General features: G+C 46.7%; 2 protein-coding genes across 3 annotated transcripts in view; one reads left to right on the top strand and one right to left on the bottom strand.

Annotated features, from left to right (window-relative positions):
• Positions 1 to 3,542: 3,542 nt before the first annotated feature.
• On the bottom strand, positions 3,543 to 15,979 carry HEXA (hexosaminidase subunit alpha). The gene is made up of 12 exons (XM_063314571.1): positions 15,711 to 15,979; positions 13,224 to 13,316; positions 11,629 to 11,694; positions 11,493 to 11,539; positions 10,521 to 10,631; positions 9,460 to 9,561; positions 8,450 to 8,582; positions 7,463 to 7,643; positions 6,625 to 6,711; positions 6,157 to 6,229; positions 4,777 to 4,957; positions 3,543 to 3,637 (listed from the first exon to the last, which is right to left on the bottom strand). The coding sequence occupies exons 1-12, from the start codon at positions 15,946 to 15,948 to the stop codon at positions 3,543 to 3,545; spliced, it is 1,407 nt and encodes a 468-aa protein (XP_063170641.1). The 5' UTR covers positions 15,949 to 15,979.
• Positions 15,980 to 20,188: 4,209 nt separating this feature from the next.
• Positions 20,189 to 23,242, top strand: part of ARIH1 (ariadne RBR E3 ubiquitin protein ligase 1) — a 29,081-nt gene continuing 26,027 nt past the window's right edge. Inside the window, exon 1 of one of the 2 annotated variants that reach the window (XM_063314563.1) lies at positions 20,189 to 20,785. In XM_063314563.1, coding sequence (XP_063170633.1) covers positions 20,390 to 20,785 — 396 coding nt within the window. In that variant the 5' untranslated portion in view covers positions 20,189 to 20,389. The remainder of the gene's footprint in view (positions 20,786 to 23,242) is intronic. The other variant, XM_063314564.1, reaches the window with a different exon arrangement.

The following is a 23,242-nucleotide window of genomic DNA, read 5'->3' as shown; positions in this document are numbered from 1 at the left end:
TACGCAGAAGGAGAAGACAAGTTCAAGGGAAGACGCCTTTCCTACTGCTGATAACCAGGATTTCATTCATGACAAGTAGATTGGCAGGACTTGGTAGCAGAAAGCGTTGTCAGATGGGACCTCTTATGGGATTGCGGGCCTTGGACAATTCCAGCAAAGCCAATGCCATTGCTCTTCCAGATCCCAGCAGCTGATAAGGTAACCCAGATCATATGGAGAAGAGCTTGGAGTTCCAGGTTGGTGGGGCTAACCTACCTGTTGCAAAAAGGTCCACACTGGGGTAGGAACTTACAGTGGGTGGTAGAAAGAATGCTCTTCTCTGCTGAAGCTAATAGATCATGGCCACGGGTTGAGCAAAAAACATCCTGGGACCTCATTTCATTCTAGTCCATCCACCTCAAGTTCTAAGCCTGCCAAGGTCCCTCTTGTCATTCATCATTCCATGGCCACTGAACATATCCAGGGATTCTTCTCCATGTTGAGGTTTCTTTTGAAGAGCTTTTTCTTCCCCTTTGTATTTCAGCAATCAGCAGCTTTAGGAAAACCCCAAGATTTGCATCCCTCCTGGATGTCATTTTTGTTACATAAGATCCAACATACAAAAAACTGACCTTGCTATTATTATACAAAATAGATCAGAAAAAATAGCTCAGAGAAATGGTTAAGTGCCTTATGCCACTGCAGGGTGACCTGTGTCGTGTAATTCTTTTAATACAGCCCCTCTAGCAGTTGTGGGGCAAGAGGCAAACCACAAGCACACAACAACAACAACAACAACAACAACAAATTTTCTGTCTGGAGAACTGATTTGTCCCTTTAATAAAAAACCTGAATTACAGTTTTAAATGTGCTTCATATAAAAGAAGGCCCCCAAATAATAGCAAATTGATTTACTGAAATATTTGGTTTTTTTAAAAACCTGTTCTCCCTGCACTTATTAAAACAGTGCAGATATGGGGGGTGGGGGGGATGGGGTGACTGTAAAGTCAAAGTCCATCATATTCACAGTATCCTGTAAAAAGGGGTTCAGCCCGGATCCCTCGTCTGCAAAAAAAAGAAAAGAAATGTTGTTAGAAGATCATACTTAGGGAAGGGTTTAGTGGCTTAAAAAAAAAAGCATCTATGCAAACAGTAGAGACCTCCTCTTAACAATGTTTTTTAAAAAATCACCTGTGCCTTTTTAGAAGGCCAGCCAAGCTCAAAGCTCACAGAAGACCAGAAATGGAAGTTTTATCAAAAATTAACCTTCTCCAAGGCACTTCTACCTCTAGTTTTCTGATCCTCAAAGAGTGACAGATTCATCCACACAGATTTCCAGATGTGTTACCCAATTGCATGGTGAAAACAATTGAAGGGCCAAACTACTGCAGAAAAATTATGTCATCTGTATTTCATTTTAGTTAATTTTAAATGTAAACAACTGAAAGACTTAGTTCCTCTTCTGATTCTACCCAGTACTTCTCGGGGTCTGATCCCTGGCATGCTACCGGAAGCCCAACTGCAGTCCTTAGCTTGGAAAAGATGATGTACCTCCGGTCTGAAATCCCCGTTAATTCTCATCCAACATTTTAGAGTTAAGCTATTCCCAGATTGGGGAAGGATGATATCAGAAGTTCCTAGTTTAGCAAGCTTCTTTGGTACAACAGCAAATGGAATAGAGAACAGTTGATGCATGGCAACAGCCAAGGAAGGTGGATTTTCCAGGGGTATCCAGTTCTGGGCAATGGGGTGCTGGAATAAACACAACCACATTGCAGTGGTTTGTGTGGCCTCACAAAGCTGGGAGAAATCAAGAAGAGGGGCATTACTTGAGCAAGGTGCACCGGAAATCTGACAACCGGGCATAGGCATCTTGCTGACTTCGAACCGTCTCATTGCTCCATAAACGCTCAGCAACAGCTCCAGCTCGGGGCCTGGAGGAGATAAAAAGTTTGATCTGGAGGATTCCAAGGCTGCTTTATAGGACACAGGCCCTTCCCAAGAAGCTCACAAAACGGTGTAAACATCTGTCCAATAACAAAGCTTAGGGTTCGTTTATTTATCTATCTATCAAATTTGTCACTGCCCATCTCCTCCCACCAGAGGGGCTCTGGGCGGTTTACAACAAAAGTAATCCAACAGAAGAATAAATATACAATACAATACAATATATAAAAACATAAACACCATTAATAAAGAACTGTGAAGATAGGAATTAAAATAAAGCTCAAGTGGCAAGATCTGACACAGTCCATGTATGTGAGGAGTGCTCTAGGGTACCAGCCATCCCCAAGGGGAGCTGCTCCCTTCTCTGCCCCAAGGAAGACTGCAGAGCCAAGTCTTCAGGCTCCTCCCGAAGGCCAGGAGCGATGGGGCCAACCTCGCCTCCGGGGGCAGCGTGTTCCACAGGGTGGGAGCTACTGCAGAGAAGGCCCGTTTCCTGGACCCCGCCAGATGAAATTCTCTTACGGAAGGGGTCCATAGCATGCCCTTTCTGCATGATCAGGTGGGGTGGGCTGATATAATGGGGAAGAGGTGGTCCCACAGGTAACCTGGCCCCATGCCATGTAGGGCTTCATAGGTGATAACCAACACCTTGAATTGGACCCAGAAGCAGACTGGTATCCAATGCAGCTCGCGCAGCAAAGGTGTTATGTGCGCCCTTCTAGGGGCACCAAAAATAACCCGCTTGGCTGCATTCTGAACCAGCTGGAGCTTCCAGATATTCTTCAAAGGTAGCCCCTATTACATTGCAACAGTCTATGTGAGAGATAACAAGGGCATGAGTGACTGTTCGAAGGGCCTTGTACTGTAACTAAGAGTTGTACCATAACTAATGCTGTTGTTTGCAACATCCAATTGTACTCCTGCTAAGTCAACGATCACATACTGATGTCCAGGAAAAGCCAAGAGGACATCAAAATAGTGGCCCACAGGTCATGGCATGGTTGCACAAAGGGTGCAGATTATGGCATCATTTGAATTGTTTGCATGAGGATGTCAAATGTACTACCTCATTTGCCGTTTGCCGCCCCTCCCACAGATGTCCTGGGATCAACATCCATTGTAGGACAGCCATGCTTGTGTTCCGACACAGAACCACTGAAAATGTTTCCATCTGGGGCTAACACCTGTGGGCTTCCGAAGAAGAACAGATCCCCTGACGAGGCAGGAAGTGCACAAAGCTTGGGGGAGCAGGCTAACATTTCTGCAGAAACATTTCTTTTGTACAACTGGACTGGTTTGCTTTCTGTAATGGGCTGTAAGAATAACCCTGAGGAACAGAGGAAGCACCGCAACCAACACCACAGTCAGATAAAAGGAACTTGAGGCTGAAGCAGAGATGTAATTTGAGGAAACATCTCAGACTTGACCCTTCCTGGTTTTCTTAAAAGGTAAAGGCAGGGAGTGGGGAATCACATGGAGTCTTGCAAGATTCTGTTACTAGAACCCTATAATAACAGTTGTAATAGCGTTCGTAACTTTGGTTTCCTAGTCGGCCTACCTCGAAGGGGTGATACTTTCACAAGGCAAGATACAGCTTAGCATGGCAGATGCAGGTCTTACCACAATCTAGGGGTCAAATTTGTGGCATCCACGTATTCGCCCCACATACAGGCTTCCCCACCAATGACCAGCTTTTTTTGTTCTGCACTGCCTGTTGGAAGAATGGCTTGATTATTTCTTGTTTAACCAATTCGGTTATCTGAAGAGTTCCTTTAATAATAATTAATTGAACTTGTATGTCACCTGATTCTCTTAACAATCAAAGAAATTACAATAAAATCAATAAAACCTATAAAATAAAGATAAATGATGGTAAGCGTCATGAAGCAAGGGGTCTCGCTCTCCCTTGCCGAAGGCCTGGGCACCACACTCATCTAAAAACCATTTAAAAACTTGTTTTTAAATTTAAAATTGTTAAAAAAAATTAAGTGTTTAAAATTTGAAAACTCATTTAGCATTACACTTATTTAAAAAAGCAAAGATAAAAAATAAACACAGCGCTTTATCCAAAGTAAAAAGGAAATTGAAACCTTCACAAAGCAGGCCTTAAAACCTGTCTTAATCTAGTTTTATTAAATTATCTTTAAGAGGATTCATTGTATTTGTTGTAGGAAACTGTTCTCAAATGTATTTTGAATTTAGCACAATTTATCACTGAAAATGCAATGTGCTTTCCTTGTCAGCATTTTTTTTTTTAATTAAGTTGGAAAATACTATACATGCCCCTCAACAACGACATGAAAGATCTCTCCTGGATTCAGTACAACAGTCAGAGTAAAGTTCAAGAAGAAAAAACAAAACAAACTCTTTTCCAAACTTAGAGCAGGTTGCAAAAAAGGTAATAAAACTCCAACAAAACCTTGGCAAATATAACACATTAAAAGCAGATGTTATGTAAAATAAGTGACTACAACTGAATAAACAAATCAGTAAATGCAAATGGGGTTTGACCTGAAACCTAGATAGATAGATAGATAGATAGATAGATAGATAGATAGTCCATTCAATTGGGTCCGATTCTCGGGGACTGCCTGCACAAGTCCCTGCAGTTTTCTTGGCAAGGTATTTCAGAAATGGTTTGCCATTGCCTGCTTCCTAGGGCTGAGAGAGAGTGACTGGCCCAAGGTCACCCAGCTGGCTTTGTACCTAAGGTAGGACTGGAACTCATGGTCTCCTGGATTCTAGCCTGGTGCCTTCACCACTGCATCAAACTGGCTCTCATATGTAGAATATTAGGTTGGTGCCAATCACACTTCCATGGAGATGGGGCTATATTGGGGGAAAACTCACCTTTGAAGTCCAGAGGTTCCACCCGATATGCTGGCAACCAATCCTGTCCATAAGAGATACAATTTAAATACCAAGGGGAGGAGAGCAGGGTCCGGAAACCAGCCTCGGTGACACGAGACATCTCCTCTTGAAAGGAGATCGGGCTCCCTTTCCACACATGTATGATTGTATTAGGGTTCACCTGGCCAAAACAGAGAATGGAACAAGGACTGAGGTCCAGGAAGAGGCAATCTATAGGAGGTGCATAAGAAAGGATGTGCGTGTGAGTGGGCTCCAATATTGACGTTACTAGGAGGAGGCCCAAATCTCAATTGACTACAAACATCATGGGGTGATCTAAATGTGTTCACTTTCTCTATACCCAACCCATCTCAAAGGATTGTTATGGTGGGGAGAAAAGGAGGGGAGACACCCATGTATGCCTCCTTGAGCATTTTAAGAATGCAACAAATGAATAATCAATGTATTTCTGGATGGAGCAGATGTTCCAAGCCATCTTGTTCCATTCATTCAAGGTACATCCATCACATTATTTCAACCCTGGTGTTGGGAAGGCACTTTGGATACAAAATTATCCAAGGATTAGCTGAACCAAAATCAATCCTTGTTTGACTGGAACGTCACCTCTTTGCAGGCCTGCCCAGTAGATGCCTTTTCTAGTCATCGTGATTGCTAATGAGCTTAATGAAGTATATGATGAATACTCAGCCCAGTGAGGTTCACACAGTCCATCTGAATGCACAGGTGCACGGAGAGGCCATAGCAAGCTGAGGTGGGCTAAAACAACGATGTGCCAAAGATCAGAAGATCAAAGCATGACTGAGTCAGGACAAGAACTTCCATGATCAAGAACTACCTAAGAACAGCCAGATTGCTCCCCAAATTATATTACAATGGTATTCTGCAACAAAAATGGATGAAAATCATCTGATCTAAGACTTTAAGACGACAAAAGAGGAAATGAAGAGGAGCGGTATGTGTAGGCTGGGAGAAGTGTGTGAAGCAAGGCTGTGCATGCAGTGTGTGCAAATGTCACAGCCTTTGAGTAGAACCACTGCACAGCTTCTACTCTACTTGTAGTTTCTAACTTGGGGTGGATGTTAGTGGAGAGGGAGGAGAAGAAAATGCACTTCCACTTCAACAGGCTGGAAGCAGTTCTGCAAAGTTGTGGAGGGAAGGGAGGGAGCAGGGAGAAGTAGCCTAAGGTCATAGAGCAGTGTTTCCCAACCTTGGCGGCTTGAAGATGTGTGGTTCAACTCCCAGAATTCCCAGCATAGCTGGCTGGGGAATTCTGGGAGTTGAAGTCCACACATCTTCAAGCCGCCAAGGTTGAGAAACACTGCCGTAGAGCATCCTGAGTTCTCCTAGTACGATCCTTACCTTCACACCATTATCAAATACTTCTTGCCACACCACGTACCCTTTGTGATAGGATGAGACTATAGCCAGCAGTCTGGAGCAAAAAGAAGAACCAGTCAAAGGAGAGAGCATCTTGCAAGCCCATTCCAATTTCCCACATCAGACTTTTTCTTTGTTTCTGCCTCCATTTGGCAATGATCAGGTAAGTCAGGAGTGTCTCCTGACATGGGATGGGAAGTACATTTGAGGACAAGGAAAGAGGAACAAGGAAAAAGGGAAGGTTCAGCCCAGGCAGCCTCCCAGCACAATTCTTACCCTTATTTACTCAGAAGCCCTGTCCGGAGAACTGACATGATCTGCAGCCCGGCTTGGCCGAGAATGATGGGAGATGTGGCACAATCTACAGGGAGGGCCTCAGCTTGGGGGAGGGTGGCCCTACATTCTTGCCCTAAACAAATTCTTAGCAATGGAGAGGAAGGATCACTTTACCTTTGAATGTAGAAGGATTCTAACTTGGCATAGTCTTGGCCAAATTGCATTTTCTGCATGAAAGCTTGGATATCTGGGTTAGACTTCCTGTGTGGAAATAGAGGGGTTGGATCGAAGTTGGATCTTCAAGATCTCCAAACCCTGGTGCCACAAAGGACTCTTTTGCAGGCCAGCAAGAATAAAAATGGAAGCATCCTCACGCTTTATAAATACATCAACTACACAAGGCAGAATCAATCATGCTATCGTTTGGACCAGTCATGATTCCAGCCCACAAGATTTAGCTTAACATGTTTTTGAACTCAGCTATTGTGATTTGTGACACAGTCTGATGTGTAACCACCACCAACTGTGGCTTACTCAACAAACCAAGGTTACTCAAGTAAACCAAGGTTAGAACAAATTAGGGCTTGGTGCAAAGTGTGAATCCAGAAGGTATCTAATTCACCACCACTCCTGTGGTTTCTACTTGGCCTGTGCTCATCCCAGCTGTCTCCAGTGATTCACTGGAGTAAAATTTGCCACCAGACAGTTAGGGCTGCTGATGAATGTATCTAAGTTAATTGCTGACATGTCCTGGTGTCTCTGAAGCATGGATATCTATGTCCCTGTGTGGGACATGTTTTTATTTCCACATCAGGATCCATCTTAGTGTAACATTATGTGTGAACATGGCAGGTTTTTCAATGTATGGTTTATGGCCACCTATCTCTTAGCTGGTCTCATCCCAGGATGTCATCAACCACCACCGCCACAACACACTTCCCTTCACCCTGCCATACACCTGCCTTCTCTCCAGCCTTCCCCTTCCAGATCCCTCAAGGGAAACAAAACCCACCAGCAGGTGAAGTCCACCTCATCTCCTCCCAGGTGAATGTAGGAATCTGGAAAGACGGCACTAACTTCAGCAAAAAACGCGGTCATGAATTGGTAAGTGGAGTTGAGAATGGGATTGACTGGCCCATAGATCCCGGAGGGTTTTGAGAGCGTGTAACATGGAGTCAACAAGCCTGGGGCACCTGGGATTAGGAAGGAAGGAAGGAAGGAAGGAAGGAAGGAAGGAAGGAAGGAAGGAAGGAAGGAAGGAAGGAAGGAAGGAAGGAAGGAAGGAAGGAAGGAACAAAAAACACACAAAGCCACCAAGTGCAATTATATATTATAGGAGGAGAGCTGTGTAGGTCTATGGTAACCAACAATAAAAAGGTAGCACCTTTTCAAACAAATAAATTTTATTAAAAGGCATAAGCTTTCCTGAGCTACAGTTCACAAGAGCTTCTGCCTTTTAATAAAATTTGCTCGCCTGCAAAGGTGCTGCCAGATTCCTTCTGATCAAGTGCATTTAAGTGACACATTCTGCTCAGGCACGTGACACGTTTGAGAAAACCCAAACTCATAAGAATTAAGCCCTGATTGACGACAACTTGGCTCAGGCTGATCAGAGTCCTAATGCTTTGGGGAAGAAGTGGAAGTGCAAAAACCGCTCCCAGAATCCCTAGCTTAACCATTTCTCGGGGCATCTTCAGCCCAGCACATTTGGAGGCTGGGGATGGCTGATCCAGATGGTAACTAAATTTGAATAATAAATAAATAAAATAAATAAACATTTAAATGAGGCACAGTTTTGTTCTCTCCCTCCTTTCCAACCAATGAAGTGGGCAAACATCTTGCCTTGAGCTGTTGAATATTCCCTCCTGGGAAGCAGGGTGTTCTGAAAATCCTTCAGCACAACCCTTCAGGTTACACACGTGTCGATTCAGATTCTCAGCACTGACGTGGGTTCAAAGAAACTGCGTTCACGTTTCTCTGCTCGCAAGACAGTTCCTACCTGCTCCCCAAGAGAGTGTGTGTCCAGGAGTATCGAATTCTGCAATCACGCGAATCCCACGCAGCCGGGCATATTCAATCACTGTCTTTACATCGCTGGCTGTGTACACATGGGTGGCCGAGTTATAGGATCCCTTAAAAAAAAATCACTGTCACAGGTTTTATTTAGTTATTTTATTTTTTATCCCAGCTTTATTATGTTTTTAAATAACTCAAGGCAGTGAATGTACCTAATACTCCTTCCTCCTCCTCTTTTCCCAACAACAACCCTGTGAGATGGGTTGGGCTGAGTGAAAGTGACTGGCCCAAGGTCACCCAGCCAGCTTTCATGCCTAAGGCGGGACTAGAACTCTCATACCACGCCTGATTGGCTCTTGGGCTGAGAGAGAGGGACTGGCCCAAGGGCACCCAGCAGGCCTTCATGCCTAAGGCGGAACTAGAACTCACAGCCTCCTGGTTTAAGCTCTACACCAAACTGGCTCTCTCAGTAGGTTCCTGTTGAATGCAAAGTCCTGGTGGAGTGAAAGAGCTGCATCCTTCAAATTTTATACCTAGGACTGTATCACTTGGCAGAGGTCTTGCTGCCTCTCAAAGGGTTAAATAAACCTAGGTGGTTTCAACTAGCATGCAGGATAATGCAAGAAGATCTTACTCTGGGATCAACTTCTTGCCCTGCTCTAGAAATCTTTTCTAGAAAGTAAGGGCAATATCACTTGCATGCCACATCCATGCTATCTAACACACCTATAACAGACCACTGAGACCCCACAGACAGAAATCCAGATGAAATGCCCCCAACAAATTACTCTAAAGCTTCCTTTGGGAAAAGAATGCTGCAAAGTGAAAACACTCCATTTCAGCAAAAATGCTTTTTTTCGCCCACTGTCCTTGTGTCAAATTGGGGGGTGGAGGCCCAGAGGCCTCCAAACTCCATGGGACACAAGGCATTCCTGCAAGGACTCACATTGCCAGCTCAACGGCAGAGGTTCAAAGGGAGATGGGACAGCTCACCTTCCAGCTGAGATCAGGGAATACCATACTTTCAAACGGAAACGATGGGTCATCCACAATGTGCCAGTGGAACACATTAAGCTTGTTGTACGCCATGGCATCCTGAGGAAATGGGAGGTTAGAAAGGCTCCCTGGTCCCATGCCCAGTGGGACATTCATTAGTAACAGTTGTGAGATGGATCAAGAGTTCACCTATGGCTCAGAAAACCCACAGAGACCATTAAGATATTCTGAAAGTGGTTACCCGTAAGAAGTCTTCCCCACCCATTAAATCTTGCCCTGAATCCCCACAGCTTTCCTTCTTATACCACACACCAGCGTTTCTCAACCTTGGCAACTTTAAGATGTGTGGACTTGGCTGGCTGGGGAACTCTGGGAGTTGAAGTCCACACATCTTAAAGTTGCCAAGGTTGAGAAACACTGCCATAGACAAACCCTCAAATTATACACAAATATAGGAATGGTGGTTTTCACACAGCTTTTCACGTCCTTATGAAAAGCAGAATAATGCTGAAGCAGGATTATGGTGATCACACATGAAAGCAACCTAGACCAGATAGCTTGAATTTGTTTGTTAGCTTCATATTCCACCTTTCAAGAGCACATGGCAGTATAGACAGCACCCCCTCCTCCCATTTTCTCCCACAACTCTGGGAGATTGATTGGGCTAAGAGAATGTGACTGGCACAAAGCCAGCACTTCTATGGCTGAATGTGGCCTATACCTGGGTCTCCCTTGGGGGAGTCCAGCCCTAAAGAACTGCACCACACTGTCTGTCCTACCAATCCTTCCACTTCAAGTGCAGACATGATCGCACTTCCTCGCATAGACAACACGGTGCCACCCAAGCATAAGAGGGAAACACCAGAAGATCCCAAAGTTTGTGGAGGCATGATGATGGTGGTGATAAAGAAAATGAATGAAGTCAGCCAATATAACAGCATGGTCAGTGAGGAATCATCTGACCTGAGCCATGCCAAGAGTTTCTGCAGAGTGGCCAAGATGGCACAAGATCTCTCAGGATCTTCTAGCCCATTGCTTCCAGATGTAGATGCACCTACCAGAGTCTCCAGGATGGCTCTCAAAGGTAGATAATGGCGAGATGTGTCAAGTAGCAGACCTCGGTGAGGGAAGCGGGGGAAATCAACGACTTCTGTCTTGTTGACGTAGAACTATACAGGGGAGAAGACAGCACAGTTGACCCAATGTCCAGCACAGAGTTCTCCCAGGGGCCAATCCTGCCTTCTCCAAAAGGACTGAAAATCAGGCCATGTGTTTGGAGGACTAAACAGGCTCTTCAAGAGTTCCAGTCTAGGACCTAGGAGGCACTTAGCTGCCACACGCTCTTCCCTGACTCATGCTGCTAAGCTGGAAAGTCCTTAGGAGAACAAAGTAGCAGCTAGCAAAGTGAGTTGCAAGTGACAGCTTGAATTAGATCAAGCTTCAGATGGGAAGGGAAGAAATGGAATAGATTTGTCAACTATGCTCATTTGTATGTGTGTGTGTGTGTGTCTGAGTCATTCTTAATGGTTGGCAACTTCCTGGACTAGTCCTTGCAGTTTTCTTGGCAGGTTTTTCAGAAGTGCTTTGCCATTGTCTCCTTTCTAGGGCTGAGAGGGAGAGACCGACCCAAGGTCACCAGCCAGATTTCATGCCTAAGGCAGGACTAGAACTCACAGTCGCCTGGTTTCTAGCCTGGTGCCTTCACCACTAGACCAAACTGGCTCTCTATTCTCATATATCACATTAAATCATACAACTTGTTTGGATTTTCTGCCTCAGCAAATTGGGTGAATCCAGTTAGTTGGGTCTTCTTCAGCCTCGACATGATTGCACTAATCCATGACTTTGGATAAACCTGGCTTGCTGAATAAGCCCCAACTGTTGGGGTTTACACCACATGCTCCATTTATAGACCGCAATACCTGCTCTCACTCAACCCACAAAGTCACACCCAAACAAAGCACTTAACAACTTAACAGAAAGTGTAAACCCCACCCTAATATTCCCTGCTTAAAAAGGGCAGTACTCACGGTCCCATCATCATCCCTCCAGGCAAGCTGGCTGAAGGTCTCCAACCCTGGGCAACAAGGCAGAACCACATCAGTTGGAGCAAGTCAAGAGTATGAAGCCAGTAAGACAGCGATGGAAAATTGCCCCCCATCTTACCTCTGAGAGCACCCCAGATGTTGGTTGCTGTGAGAAGCATCAGCTCCTTCGAAATGCTGAGCTTATCTGAAAGTTCATTTGGGGGGGAAAAAAAGCAGTGGAGTTAGAACTTTTAAAGACTCCTTTTCTCAGCCTGAGACAAATGATGTCCCAACAGAAGAGAATCTCTGTGGCTCAGGGTTAAACTGTGGAGTCCTTGGTGCTCCCTGAGCTTGGTTGTTGGCTTGCAGATGTTTCATTACCCAACTAGGTAACACCATCAGTGCAAGGGAGGGTGGGGTTTGCTCCCTGTTTATCTACAGTAGCTTGCCCTGCCCATGTTGGTGGGGGTGTGGTTTTCTCCTTGGTAGTTCCTTGACTGGGGTATTGTTTTCTGCTTGATTGTTTGTCCGCTTGATTGTTTGTCTCCTCAGTAATTCCTTGATTGGGGTATTGAAGGAACTACCAAGGAAAAAGCCACACCCCACCAACACTGGCAAGGCAAGCTACTGTAGATAAACAGGGAGCAAACCCCACACCCCCTCACACTGATGATGTTATCTAGTCAGGCAATGAAACGTCTGCAAGCCAACAACCAAGCTCAGAGAGCACCAGGACTCCAGAAATGATGTTGCTAAGGGGTCACAATTCAGACACACTGCCCTTGGAACTGACCTGTCTGTAGATACTTCCATGATTTAAGAAATGTTTGTATGTACGTATCATTTAAAACCAACCTAAAAGTTGGCATCCTGCAAAGAAAAGGGCTGGCATCATCTTTTTATTAGGACAGGCAACCTACAATTTCAAGGATTGTTTCTGGAACAGGCAGCCTGCAGAGCCATCACAGACTAAAAATGGGAAGCTTGGTTTCTCGCCAAGATGAAGCAGGAAAAAGATGAAAACTGCAGTATAAAGCCTAAAGTTCTGATTTAACCTCAGTTGCTCGAGGGAACACCCTAGTATCTGCCTGGCCACTTCAATGTTGCAGGGTTGGCATGCTCTGGGTTCCTTGATTAAACAATGCCATCTATCGGGACCCTGGAAGCATGCCTTCTCTGTTGCAGTGCCTGCCTTCTGGAACTAGGTTCCCCCCAAGATCTGGATTGCCTCCTACCTCTACTGGGGTTCAGAAGAGCGGTGAAGACCTGGCCTTTCACCCAGGCCTTTGATGAGAGAGACTGAGACCACTTACTTCATCGCACTTGCCATACTTTATCTGTCATTGATCTTATTGTAATTTCTTTGATTGTTGTCAGCCGCCCAGAGTGGTTGGGAGTTGGGCAGGATACAAGCTTAATAAATTATTATTATTGTTATTGTTAAAGTAGTCTGGGGGAAAAGAGAGAAATCATGGATCTTCCCCAAATGGGTCAACCCCACCCATGGCCACTCTTTTTCTTCCCCCAATATTAAATATGTCTTCTCCAACCAACCAAAGTTGACCACTCCTAGTAGATAAGAATATTCCTGGCTCCCACATAGACCATCTTTGAAAATAAAAATGGAGATGGCAGCCAGGGAGGGACCAAGGATGTCTTAGGGGCACCCTGCTGCTCATGACCTCAACATTGCCAATCCTGCCATCAGCTCTGAGACAGACACCATTCTCTTACAGTTCTCCAGGGATTCCAGGGAGGGATAGCCATCGCATCCTGCTTGGGTGATGGAGACAAGAAGATTGGGACACAGGTCCTCCAAGTTGCACTCTGCAATACACAATTGGAAGTAAGGCACGGGGAAGCTCTCCGAGTTCTAGTTACATCAAGTTTTTTCCCCCCAATAATTTATCTTTATATTTTTTCACAAAGCAATCTTGAATCTTAAAGAAAACGAGAATTAAAAAAAATAAAATAAAAGTACAAACCAAACATACAAACCAAACTAAGAAGGAAAACAAAAAAAGAAAACAAAAAAATCTCTTGCAAGATTCTGTTAATGCAGCTTTACAATGAAGTAGAATTAGCTCATCTGGTCATGTATCCTGTCTGGTCTACCTGGTAAGGCTGACATCAATCTTGCAAGTCTGAAAGTACAATTCTCCCCCTGTCTCCTTTACAGCCGGAGAAACTAGGGACGGTCCCTTCTGAGCCTCTTGCCCCGTCCACTATCCAGCTATGCCATCTCTTATCTGACCATTCCCTAGGCAGCATCACTTTGCCCTGTCTCCCAAGGTCTTTCCCACATACCATTACACCTACAAGCCTGTGACTTTTCTGCAGTGCAGTGGGCAATCACTGTTGTGAGGTTCCATTCTCAAATGCAACCAAGCCTCTAATTTAGCCGAGCAGGATCTGTGAGGCTACTGCCAAGTCAAATCGAGAAACCGAACTAACAGTTAAGAGTCTGGAGACAGAGTATGGGTGTGAGATCTGACAGCAGATTCAGATGGATTTTTGAGACTGCATATCCTAGAAGAGATATATAGCCTTTAAGTAGAAAATGGAGGAATGAGGAACTATGTTTAGCTATAACCTATTTGTGACTGCTCATTCTTTTCACTTCCTCCATCAGCGCCAGGAAATTCTTTGCCTACAAAACCAGCTAAAGTCAGAGACATTTTGGGCAACCAGATTTGGAATGCAAAAATCCAGGTTAACCATTTGTTGGTAGCAAAGAGACACTGAAAGCTTTCACAACTGGCTGCCATCTACTGGCCATCCGGAATAATTGCAACTTTGGTCCCTCCATACCCGTGTTTTTCAACCTTGGCAGCTTTAAGATGTGTGGATTTCTCATGCTGGCTGGGGAATTCTGGGAGTTGAAATCCACACATCTTAAAGGGGCCAAGGTTGAAAAATACTGCTCTATACTTCAGGTGCTGAACAAAAGTTAATAAACAGGCTTCCCATCCCCAAAAGAAAACAGTACGAAGTTAAAAGAAGCTATAATAAAAAAGAAAACAAGTGGATGGCCTTAAGCAAAGAGCACATTCAGGTCTTTTTAATTGCTATGCCTACTGAGTCAGCAAAGTAACTGAAGAATTCAAGGGGGCTTCTGTAGAGAGTAAGGAAGATGACCTTGATGGAAGTATGCAAGATCCATTACCTAGGTGAAAGGGGCTCAAACATTTTTTAACATCCAGAGCAAAGAGGTAACATGGAAACAGCTCAGGCAGACACCTCCCTCATTCATGGGAGTATAAGTGGAAGGTGCAGCACAATCAGGCTTGCAAGGTTCTTTTTTTAGAGCCACTCTCAACAAAACTGGTTTTAGCTTTTCTGTGGAGTGGATTCCTTGGCCTGGTTTACCTGGTGTGGCTGACAGTTTCTTCCTTGAGAAATATGCACAAAATTGCAACCAGGAGATACAATCTTGCATCTCTTTGAGGCAGATTTTTACCACTGTAACTTCAAAGAGGCTTACTTCCAAGCAAGCAGACGCTGGAATCCAGCCTTATTTTTCCATATTCAGGAAAAATGCAAGGATTTCTCGGAAGAGAGCGGGGGGTGGGGGTGGCAGTGAAGGAAATGTATGACTTGGCACCAGGCAAATGCCGCAACTTAGGTATTTGTTTCCGACACCAGGACGCAAGCACATAAGGGAGGTCTCTGTGTGATGATGTCTCTGGGCGCAGGGTGTCAGCTTGATATCCTCATGCTTTGCCCCACGTCTGCTGCCCCAGGTTCCCTTCCGGAAACTACGTCTCCCTACCTTATTTAGAAGTTTGCCAGGCTGCCCTGCCGACCTAGATTAAAGGGGTTTCAGCCAAGGGGCCTGGACACCTAAGCATGAACTTTTTTTAAGCTCCGCCTTTGGGCAGGAGAAAATAAGGAAAAGGCGTGCCAGGGGTGGCATAAAGGCATAGTCCAGACAACCCCCTTATCCTGATTACTGAAGTACCTGACTGCCTAGCACCTTAACTTAGCCCAGTTTCTGCAACTCATTCAGCTGCAGGGGAAACCCAAACCAAAGCCCTCCAAGCGAACGCTAACCAAGCTCCGCGGAGGGTGAGCCCGCGAGGAAGCGCGTCGCGTCATGTGAACGGGGCTGTGGCGCGTCTTGGATTGCAAAACATGCCGCGGGGGACGTGCAAAGAGAGGGGCGCGAGCAGGGGCCCGTCCGCCGACCCTCCCCGCTCCCTCCCCCGCTGCCACCCGCACCTGCTGGGTCCTTGTGCCAGGGAGGGAAGAGCAGCGGCCAGTAGCGCCGGAACGCCTGGTCCAGCACTTCGCACCCGGGCGCCACCGCCGAGGCGTTGGCATAGGCGAATCGGAAGCGCTGGGAGCTGAGCCGGCAGCGGCCTTGGGGGGCTACGACGAGCTCCTGCGGCTGCGGCCACACGGCAGCGCCGAAGCCGGCCGCCAGGAGGAAGATCAGCGCGCCCGCGATGCCCGCCATCCCTGCGAGAGACGCGGCTGCCGGCGCGACCGCTCCGACGGCAAGCACAGAGCTTCCGCGATCACGTGACCCACCCAGATCACGTGAGAGGCCGCCGGTCGGACCGGGCGCGCCCAGTGGGGCGAAGCTCCGGGGCTGGCGGAGCCGCGGCCCCTCTGGCTGCCTGCGCTTTCGCGGGACGCTGGCCCCGCAGGTGAAACCGCGCTCGATCCCTGCCAGCAAGAAGTCAGCGTAGCAGGGCGCGGGTCAAGGCGGGGTCTCTGAGCTCCTGCTGCGCCCTGGCGGGCTGGCTTGGATGCACATCGGTGTGGTTTTCTTAGCAGCAGCGTGCAAGGGGGCGGCTAGCGCCTTTTTCCAGGAAGCGCTTTGGACGTCCCACTCTCGCTTGCAGCTCTATGTCCTGGTGGTCTCCCATCCGCGCGTTTGCCAGGGTCAACTCTCCTTCACTTTTCAAAGATGAGCCAGCGGCTGTTGGGTTTTGTGGAACTGCTGTGAACACCCCTTCCTTTAAGGTTAGTGTTTCTCAACCTTGGGAGTTGAAGGCCACACATCTTCAAGTTGCCAAGGTTGAGAAACACTGCTTTAAGAACTGCAGGCTAACTTTTTGGCAGGGGCGTCTGCCGGATGTGGTAAGAAAAGTCAAGTTGGCGGGTGCAATAATGTAATCAAAGCTCTGCCTGCTTTTTATGAGTGTTGATGTCTAATTTTAAATTCACTGACCCCAAGAGGTCCATGGACTCCAGCTTAGGAAACCCTGTTCTAGTTTGAAAAAACATGAGTGCATTAGTAGGAAGTAATTGGGTCTGCAACAGACAGGTACAGCTGCAAAGGTTCTGGACATCATATTTTAAGAAAGATTTGCAGAAACTGGAATGAGTTCAGGGAATGGAAGTGAAGGGGATCAAGCAAACAGAAAACTTATAGGTAGTCCTCTCTTAAAAACCACAATTGGGACTGGAATTTCGGTTGCTAATCAAATCTGACCTGATTCTACAACCATTTTTGCAGGAGGCATTAAGTGAATCACCATGGTTGTTAAGGGAACCACATGGTCGTTAAGTGAATCATGTGGTTCCGTTGATTTTGCTTGCCAGAAGCCAGCTGGGAAAGTTGAAAATTGTGATCATGTGACCACAGAATGTTGTGACAGTCATAAATGCGAACTGGTTGCCAAGCGCCCAAATCGTGATTATGTGACTACGGTCATAAGTGTGAAGGCCGGACATAAGTCGTTTTTTTCAGCACTGTTGTAAGTCTGAACTGTAACTAAATGAATGATTGTTAACTGAGGCTACCTGTAGTCTTAAAAGAGGTAATTGACAGGACAGTTGTGATCAGCTTTGAGAACAGGCAACTGAAGACCCGGGGTTAGATACCACTTTTCAGGTATCCGAAGTGGTGTTATACAAAAGAAAGTCAAATTGTTTTCTATTGACCAAGAGTCCAGAACACTGAATAATGGTGTTAAGGGACAGAAAAACAGATTCTGACTGAATAATGCCTAGCAGTAAGATAATTTGAGAGTAGAACCGCTTACTAAGGGAAGAGATGCTAAGCTTCCCTTTGCCATATGTATTCAAACAGACTTTTAGCCATTGCTGTCTTGCCATTTTTGGATTCCTTCACTGAGTTGGGGCTGGACTTGATGGCCTTAAGTAGTCTCTTCTGTTCAACATCTTCTGTGATGTGATGAATAATATTAAGATGGAGTGAAATTGTATATTAGAACCCCAAGATCATTTGATTTTTGAAGGCATTAAATTCAAGACAGAAAAAAAGTACTCTGATGTTCATAGTTAAGGTTTGGAATTTACAAACACAAGAAGACCTGATTCATGCATCACCCTGAGACACAGTTTGCTTCATTATGGCGTGTTGCAAAGCCACCACTGGTTGGGCCCATACAACCCTCTAAGCCAGTGTTTCTCAACCTCAGCAACTTCCCAGAATCCCCTAGCTAGGTGATCTGGTGGGAGTTGAAGTCCACGCATCCTAAAGTTGTCAAGCTTGAGAAACACTGCTCTAAGCCATGAACATGATTTACAAACTACATTTGCACAGCAGCGCTAAGCCTCAAACAAACTGCACAATTTGATGTAGGGCAGCGTGTGAAGCCAAATCAGAGATGGTGATCCGTTCAACAGCACTGAATGAGAATGGGAGAAGTAACATAAAGTCATGGAGGAGAAGTTGCTACTACTCTTAATTATGAAGGCTGTACAGTTCTCAGTATCAGTTTCTGCACATCTGAAGCAGGAGAAAGCTGTGGCACCCCTGTTCTCCATGGTGGCTTTTGATAAACTTTTATTTGGCTCCTGTGGAAAAAGGATACTGGCCTAGATAGACTTTTTGCTGACATTTTTATGACCCTGCTGAAGAACATGCTGTTTTAATATGAGCTCCAAATGCTCGATCCTGGACAAGTTCTAACTTGGGGGGGACACCTCTGGAGCTTCTCAAGCCATTGTTAAGACGATGAACATTTCTCTCCAAGGACCAAGCAAAAGCCATCCCATTACCTTTTCAGATCAGAGAGCACTTCAACCAGGCATCAGGTCACCCATTTCTCAATGGGCATGTGAATTGCATTTGCTGTTTTTAGACGTTTGCTACTGTCAAATGTAAAGGCAAAACTGAAATACTTTGGCCACATAATGAGAAGACAGGACACCCTGGAGAAGATGCTGATGCTAGGGAGAGTGGAAGGCAAAAGGAAGAGGGGCCGACCAAGGGCAAGATGGATGGATGATATTCTAGAGGTGACGGACTCGTCCCTGGGGGAGCTGGGGGTGTTGATGACCGACAGGAAGCTCTGGCGTGGGCTGGTCCATGAAGTCACGAAGAGTCGGAAGCGACTAAACGAATAAACAACAAACTGTCAAATGACATGCAACCTCGTCTCGGCTGCAAAAATTTGAATGCCCATTAGTGGGCAGCAAAGGGATACTGAGCATTTTTCTTTGCTGCCTGCTAGTGGGCATTTGCAGGGCAGAAATGATAGCCATGAGAGCGCTTGGAAACAGGCTAGATCTGTGAGCCTGGTTGCATCGTTCCTGTTATGGAAACTTACGGGTCATGGAAGAGGCTGGGGCACATATTATGCTAAGCTATAATGTGGTTTGATTAGTTTTTGGTTTAGGACAGTGTTTCTTAAAGGGTGGTCTGAGGACCCCTGAGGGTCCCCCGAGACCCTCCCAGGGGTCAGCAAAATCAAAACTATTTGCCAGATGTTGAAAGTATTTGCAAAAACTTAAAACAATGTCTCTCTTCACATTATTTTTTATTTCTAATAAAAAAATGTTTTTTCATGAAAAATATTTTATTTTATTTATGTTAGTATCTCATGAGTTTAACACTGTTGTTTTTACAAGATTCAATAAATAAATATTCTACAAATGTGTCAATTTTAATTTTTCATATGGTAAATATTGATAAATAGAACCCATGCAAACAAAAGCTCTTTTGAGGTTCTTTTTAAAAGTGGGAAGGGGTCCTGTGAGTGAAAAGTTTAAGAAACGCTGGCTTAGGCCTTTGTCGGAAACCAGCCATCATAGTTTGTAAACAAAGATTTATCCTGGACGTTCTCAGCTTAGTTCTTGTGAATTTACAAGTCACTGTCATCAGGAAATAAAAAGAGAATTGGCATGGAAGAAAGATCTATAAAGAATCTGTGGAGCCCCTTAAAGATTAAAACTGCAAAATGACTCCAGGAATAAATGCAGGGGGAAAAAAAACAAGATAGAGTGGGGTTGTCTAGCACACTTAACCATGGTTTGTTTAGCCCAATCTTCCAGGGGCACAATGAAAACTCAGATTGTTGCCCATGATTACTCCATAACTCAGCTTCCTGGGCTTGCAAGGCAGTTTAGGATTTCAGTGGGTCAAAAAAGCAAGGTTCAAGCACAACCAGGGTCCGGAAAGTAGACTGGCTCGCGTTTAGATTCGTGTGTCGTGATTACCCAGACTTCCAGCGTTAGCCACACCCAAGATGGCGGGCGCCCCCCCCCCCGTTCTTTCCGCGAGGAAAGAGGAACGCGCGGTCCGAAGATGGCTCCCGCGAGACAATCCCTCCAGCCACACTCAAGATGGACGGCGCCGAGTGACTCTCCTCCGCCGGACCCCGCCCGCCCGCGAAGGCCAAGCGAGAGGGCCGGCGCGGACAGGGGCGGGGCGCGGGTTTGTCCCGCCCCCGCGCCGCGCGGGGTTGCGTCCCGCCGCGCGCGTGCGTGCCTGCGTGCGTGGTGGCGTGCGTCGAGGTGACGGAGCGGGCCGGACGCGTCCCTTTGTTGGCTCAGCGGCGCCTGTGAGGAGCGGCGGCGGCGGCGGGTGCTTGTGATCGGTCCGCCGAAGGGAGGCGGCCAGGCCGAAGCCTTCGGATCCCGGTGGGGCCGCCCCGCTCGCGGCCCGTCTCGCCGCCTCGCGTGCTCCAGCCCGCGCCGCCATGGACTCGGACGAAGGCTACAACTATGAGTTCGACGAGGACGAGGAGTGCAGCGAGGACAGCGGCGCCGAGGAGGACGACGACGAGCCCGACGACGACGAGGACGAGCCCGACGACGACAACCTCGACCTGGGCGAGGTGGAGCTGGTCGAGCCCGGGCTGGGCGTGGGCGGCGAGCGCGACGGGCTGCTGGGCGGCGAGACGGGCGGCCTGGGGCCCGGCGGCGGCGGCCTGGGCGGCAGCGGGCTGGGCGGGCCAGGCCCGGGCGGCGGCGGCGGCGGCGGCGGCGGGCTGGGCCACGAACAGGAGGAGGATTACCGCTACGAGGTGCTGACGGCCGAGCAGATCCTGCAGCACATGGTGGAGTGCATCCGAGAGGTCAACGAGGTCATCCAGGTGCGCGTGCTCGGCGCGCGCGGCCGCGGCGGCGGAGGAAAAGGGCAGCGCGGGCCGGAGCAGAAGCAGGCCCGGCGGGCGCGGGCGGGGGCGCTGCGAGAAGCGGCCGCGCCTTGGGGCGCTGCTGCTGCAGCTGCTGCAGCCGGACGCCCCCCTCGTCCCCGGGGAGAAGAGGGCGAAGGGAAGCCGCAGGATGCCTTGCCCGGGGTGCCTGGCCGAGGGCAGCCCCCGCCGCTAGCGCTGAGCTCTTCTGCAGCCGCGGGTGGAGAGGAGGGGATCCTGTGGCTTGGGGAGCTCCAGCCTTGCAGCCGGAGTGCGGGAAGAGAGGGGGCGCTGTAGGAAACACCGAGGAAAGGGTTAATGTGCCCCCCCCCCATGCTTTGTGGTCACTAATGTGGCCCCCCTGCTGGAGACGGAGAGGTGAAATGGGGTCCTCCCTTGGCAGAGAGAAGCGGTAATCTTGCTGCTGGGTGGCACCAGAAATCCAGGAAGGTAAAGCCTAGGTGGTTCACGTTTCAATGTATGCCAGGTAAGCAGTGAATGGTGACCACAGCCAGGATGGGGTGAAGGTAGGATGATTGCCCTAATACGGTCATTTGCCCAAAGGAGAACCCCAGGCTGGAGCTGCAGCACCGATGATCTCACGTAATTTCCAGAAGGTTTCTGTGATAGGAAGGTTTGGCGGCCCTGCAGTTGGGTGATAATGGCATGAATCTTTTTGGGTTACCCCGTGCAGCTGCTCAGGGTGGCAAAGTGACAACAACAGGGCAGGGCCGAGGAATGTGTACATATCTCAGTGCCCTGGCATTCTTGAGAGGCAGAACTGTTTTACAGAACTTGGTCTGTGTGTACCCACTTGTTGGAAAGGATTGACTCGTTTTGTGTACCAGTTAAGTCTACAAAATATTGACATTTCCATTGGTACCAAAAATATTCTGGAACTCTGATAAGAGAGATGGTCCTTCTTATTTCTTGGAACTTAACAACCCTTTACAGTAGGCAATTTTGCCCAGGTTGGCTGTGTATTGAGACTGTAAAGCTTGCTGTTAATGTCACTGATGTAAATGGGGGCTAAACATTTTTAGAAGTTAAAAATAGTCTTTCACGTTGGGGTTACATACAATTCACACATTGTACTTGACAGTTGCTCATAAAACAAGGCTAGGAAAATCCCAGGTTTAGGTTTGAGATAATCCTAATCTAGGCATTTTATACCTTGCCTTCGAGCTGAAATGGGTATCCAAAGTTGCACAAGTTGGAGACATTAAAATAGTTAGGACAGGCATGTAATTGCATTTCCTGTTGCTAGCATAAAAGTAGTAATTGAATCTACTAAGAGTTTGCTCTAAGTCAGTCTTGTTACCTGCAGTTGTAATGGTCAGGTTGATTGGTAGGGTGCAAGGCGCTCCTAGCATTCAGGACAATGCAGATTAGATGAATAAGTTTATGAATGAGATGGGCTTTAATTACTAAGGAAAGTTTTAAGCTGCAAAAGTTTGGCCTCTAATTTTAGTTGAACTACTGAAAATTGTTCAGTGCTAATGATGATAGGCTTGGTTGAATTGATTTTTGTTTCTGGAAACTGTTTCTCCTGGTTTTAGCATAAATAATTGCTCTCTTTTGAGTCAGAGGTATATATAGAAACATTTACACATTTTCCTGTTTTAGCAATACTTTCAGGATGTAATCAGAGAAGAAATAGTTGCTAGAAAGAGATGAGTGGGATAGGTGTCCATATCATCTAGCGATGACATAACCATGCTGTGTTTTCCTGTGGGCAAGAGGAGTGGTGATCTGTAATCTTGTCTCTGCAAGTATGCCCAATTCAGATAAGAGAGATATGTGCAGCAGATGAGAAGGCTATAGGGAAGGAGAACATCAATCTGTTTCTTTTAACTGGAAGAGCTATTCAGGTAGGTATTCTTGAAGAGCCATAGGATCCTGGTCTTCTATTGAATGAGCATTCAGGCAGTCCACAAGGGTTCCTATCCTTTTCTGTGTAAATGTTGCATGGTGTACCTGTAACACTGCGAAAAAGGGGTACATAAGACCTTGTGGTGGTGCTGTTGACATAGCCTGAGATGCAATCCCCGTTTTTGTCCCAAGCTTCTCTAGGGTTGGCTTGATGGGCCCAGACATTTCAGTTGATGTCCCTGAAACTATACAGTTTTTTGACTTCCAAGGGTGATTCACAATGTGTTAGGCAAGAATGAGAGAGGTAGTGAACTTTAGCCTATAGATTAGAGCTCTCCTGTGAGATTATCTGTTCTTCTTCCTTTTCCCCCTGCCCCACTTTTTGTCAATGTGGTCTGTAGTACTTACAACCTTGTGCTTACGTGGAGATTCGCCCTAGATTCTGAGTTTAGGAAAGTGGAAAATATCTGCACTAAACATTCAGCTGTGGTTTACTTTTGTCATGAGAACTCACGTTGAGTGCTGTATACAAGGTATGCTAAT

The sequence above is a fragment of the Candoia aspera genome, chromosome 13 (genome assembly GCF_035149785.1).
Source record: "Candoia aspera isolate rCanAsp1 chromosome 13, rCanAsp1.hap2, whole genome shotgun sequence".
In the NCBI taxonomy this organism is placed as follows: domain Eukaryota; kingdom Metazoa; phylum Chordata; class Lepidosauria; order Squamata; family Boidae; genus Candoia; species Candoia aspera.
Note: the sequence above shows the minus strand (reverse complement) of the source record. Positions and strands in the feature narration are given on the sequence as shown.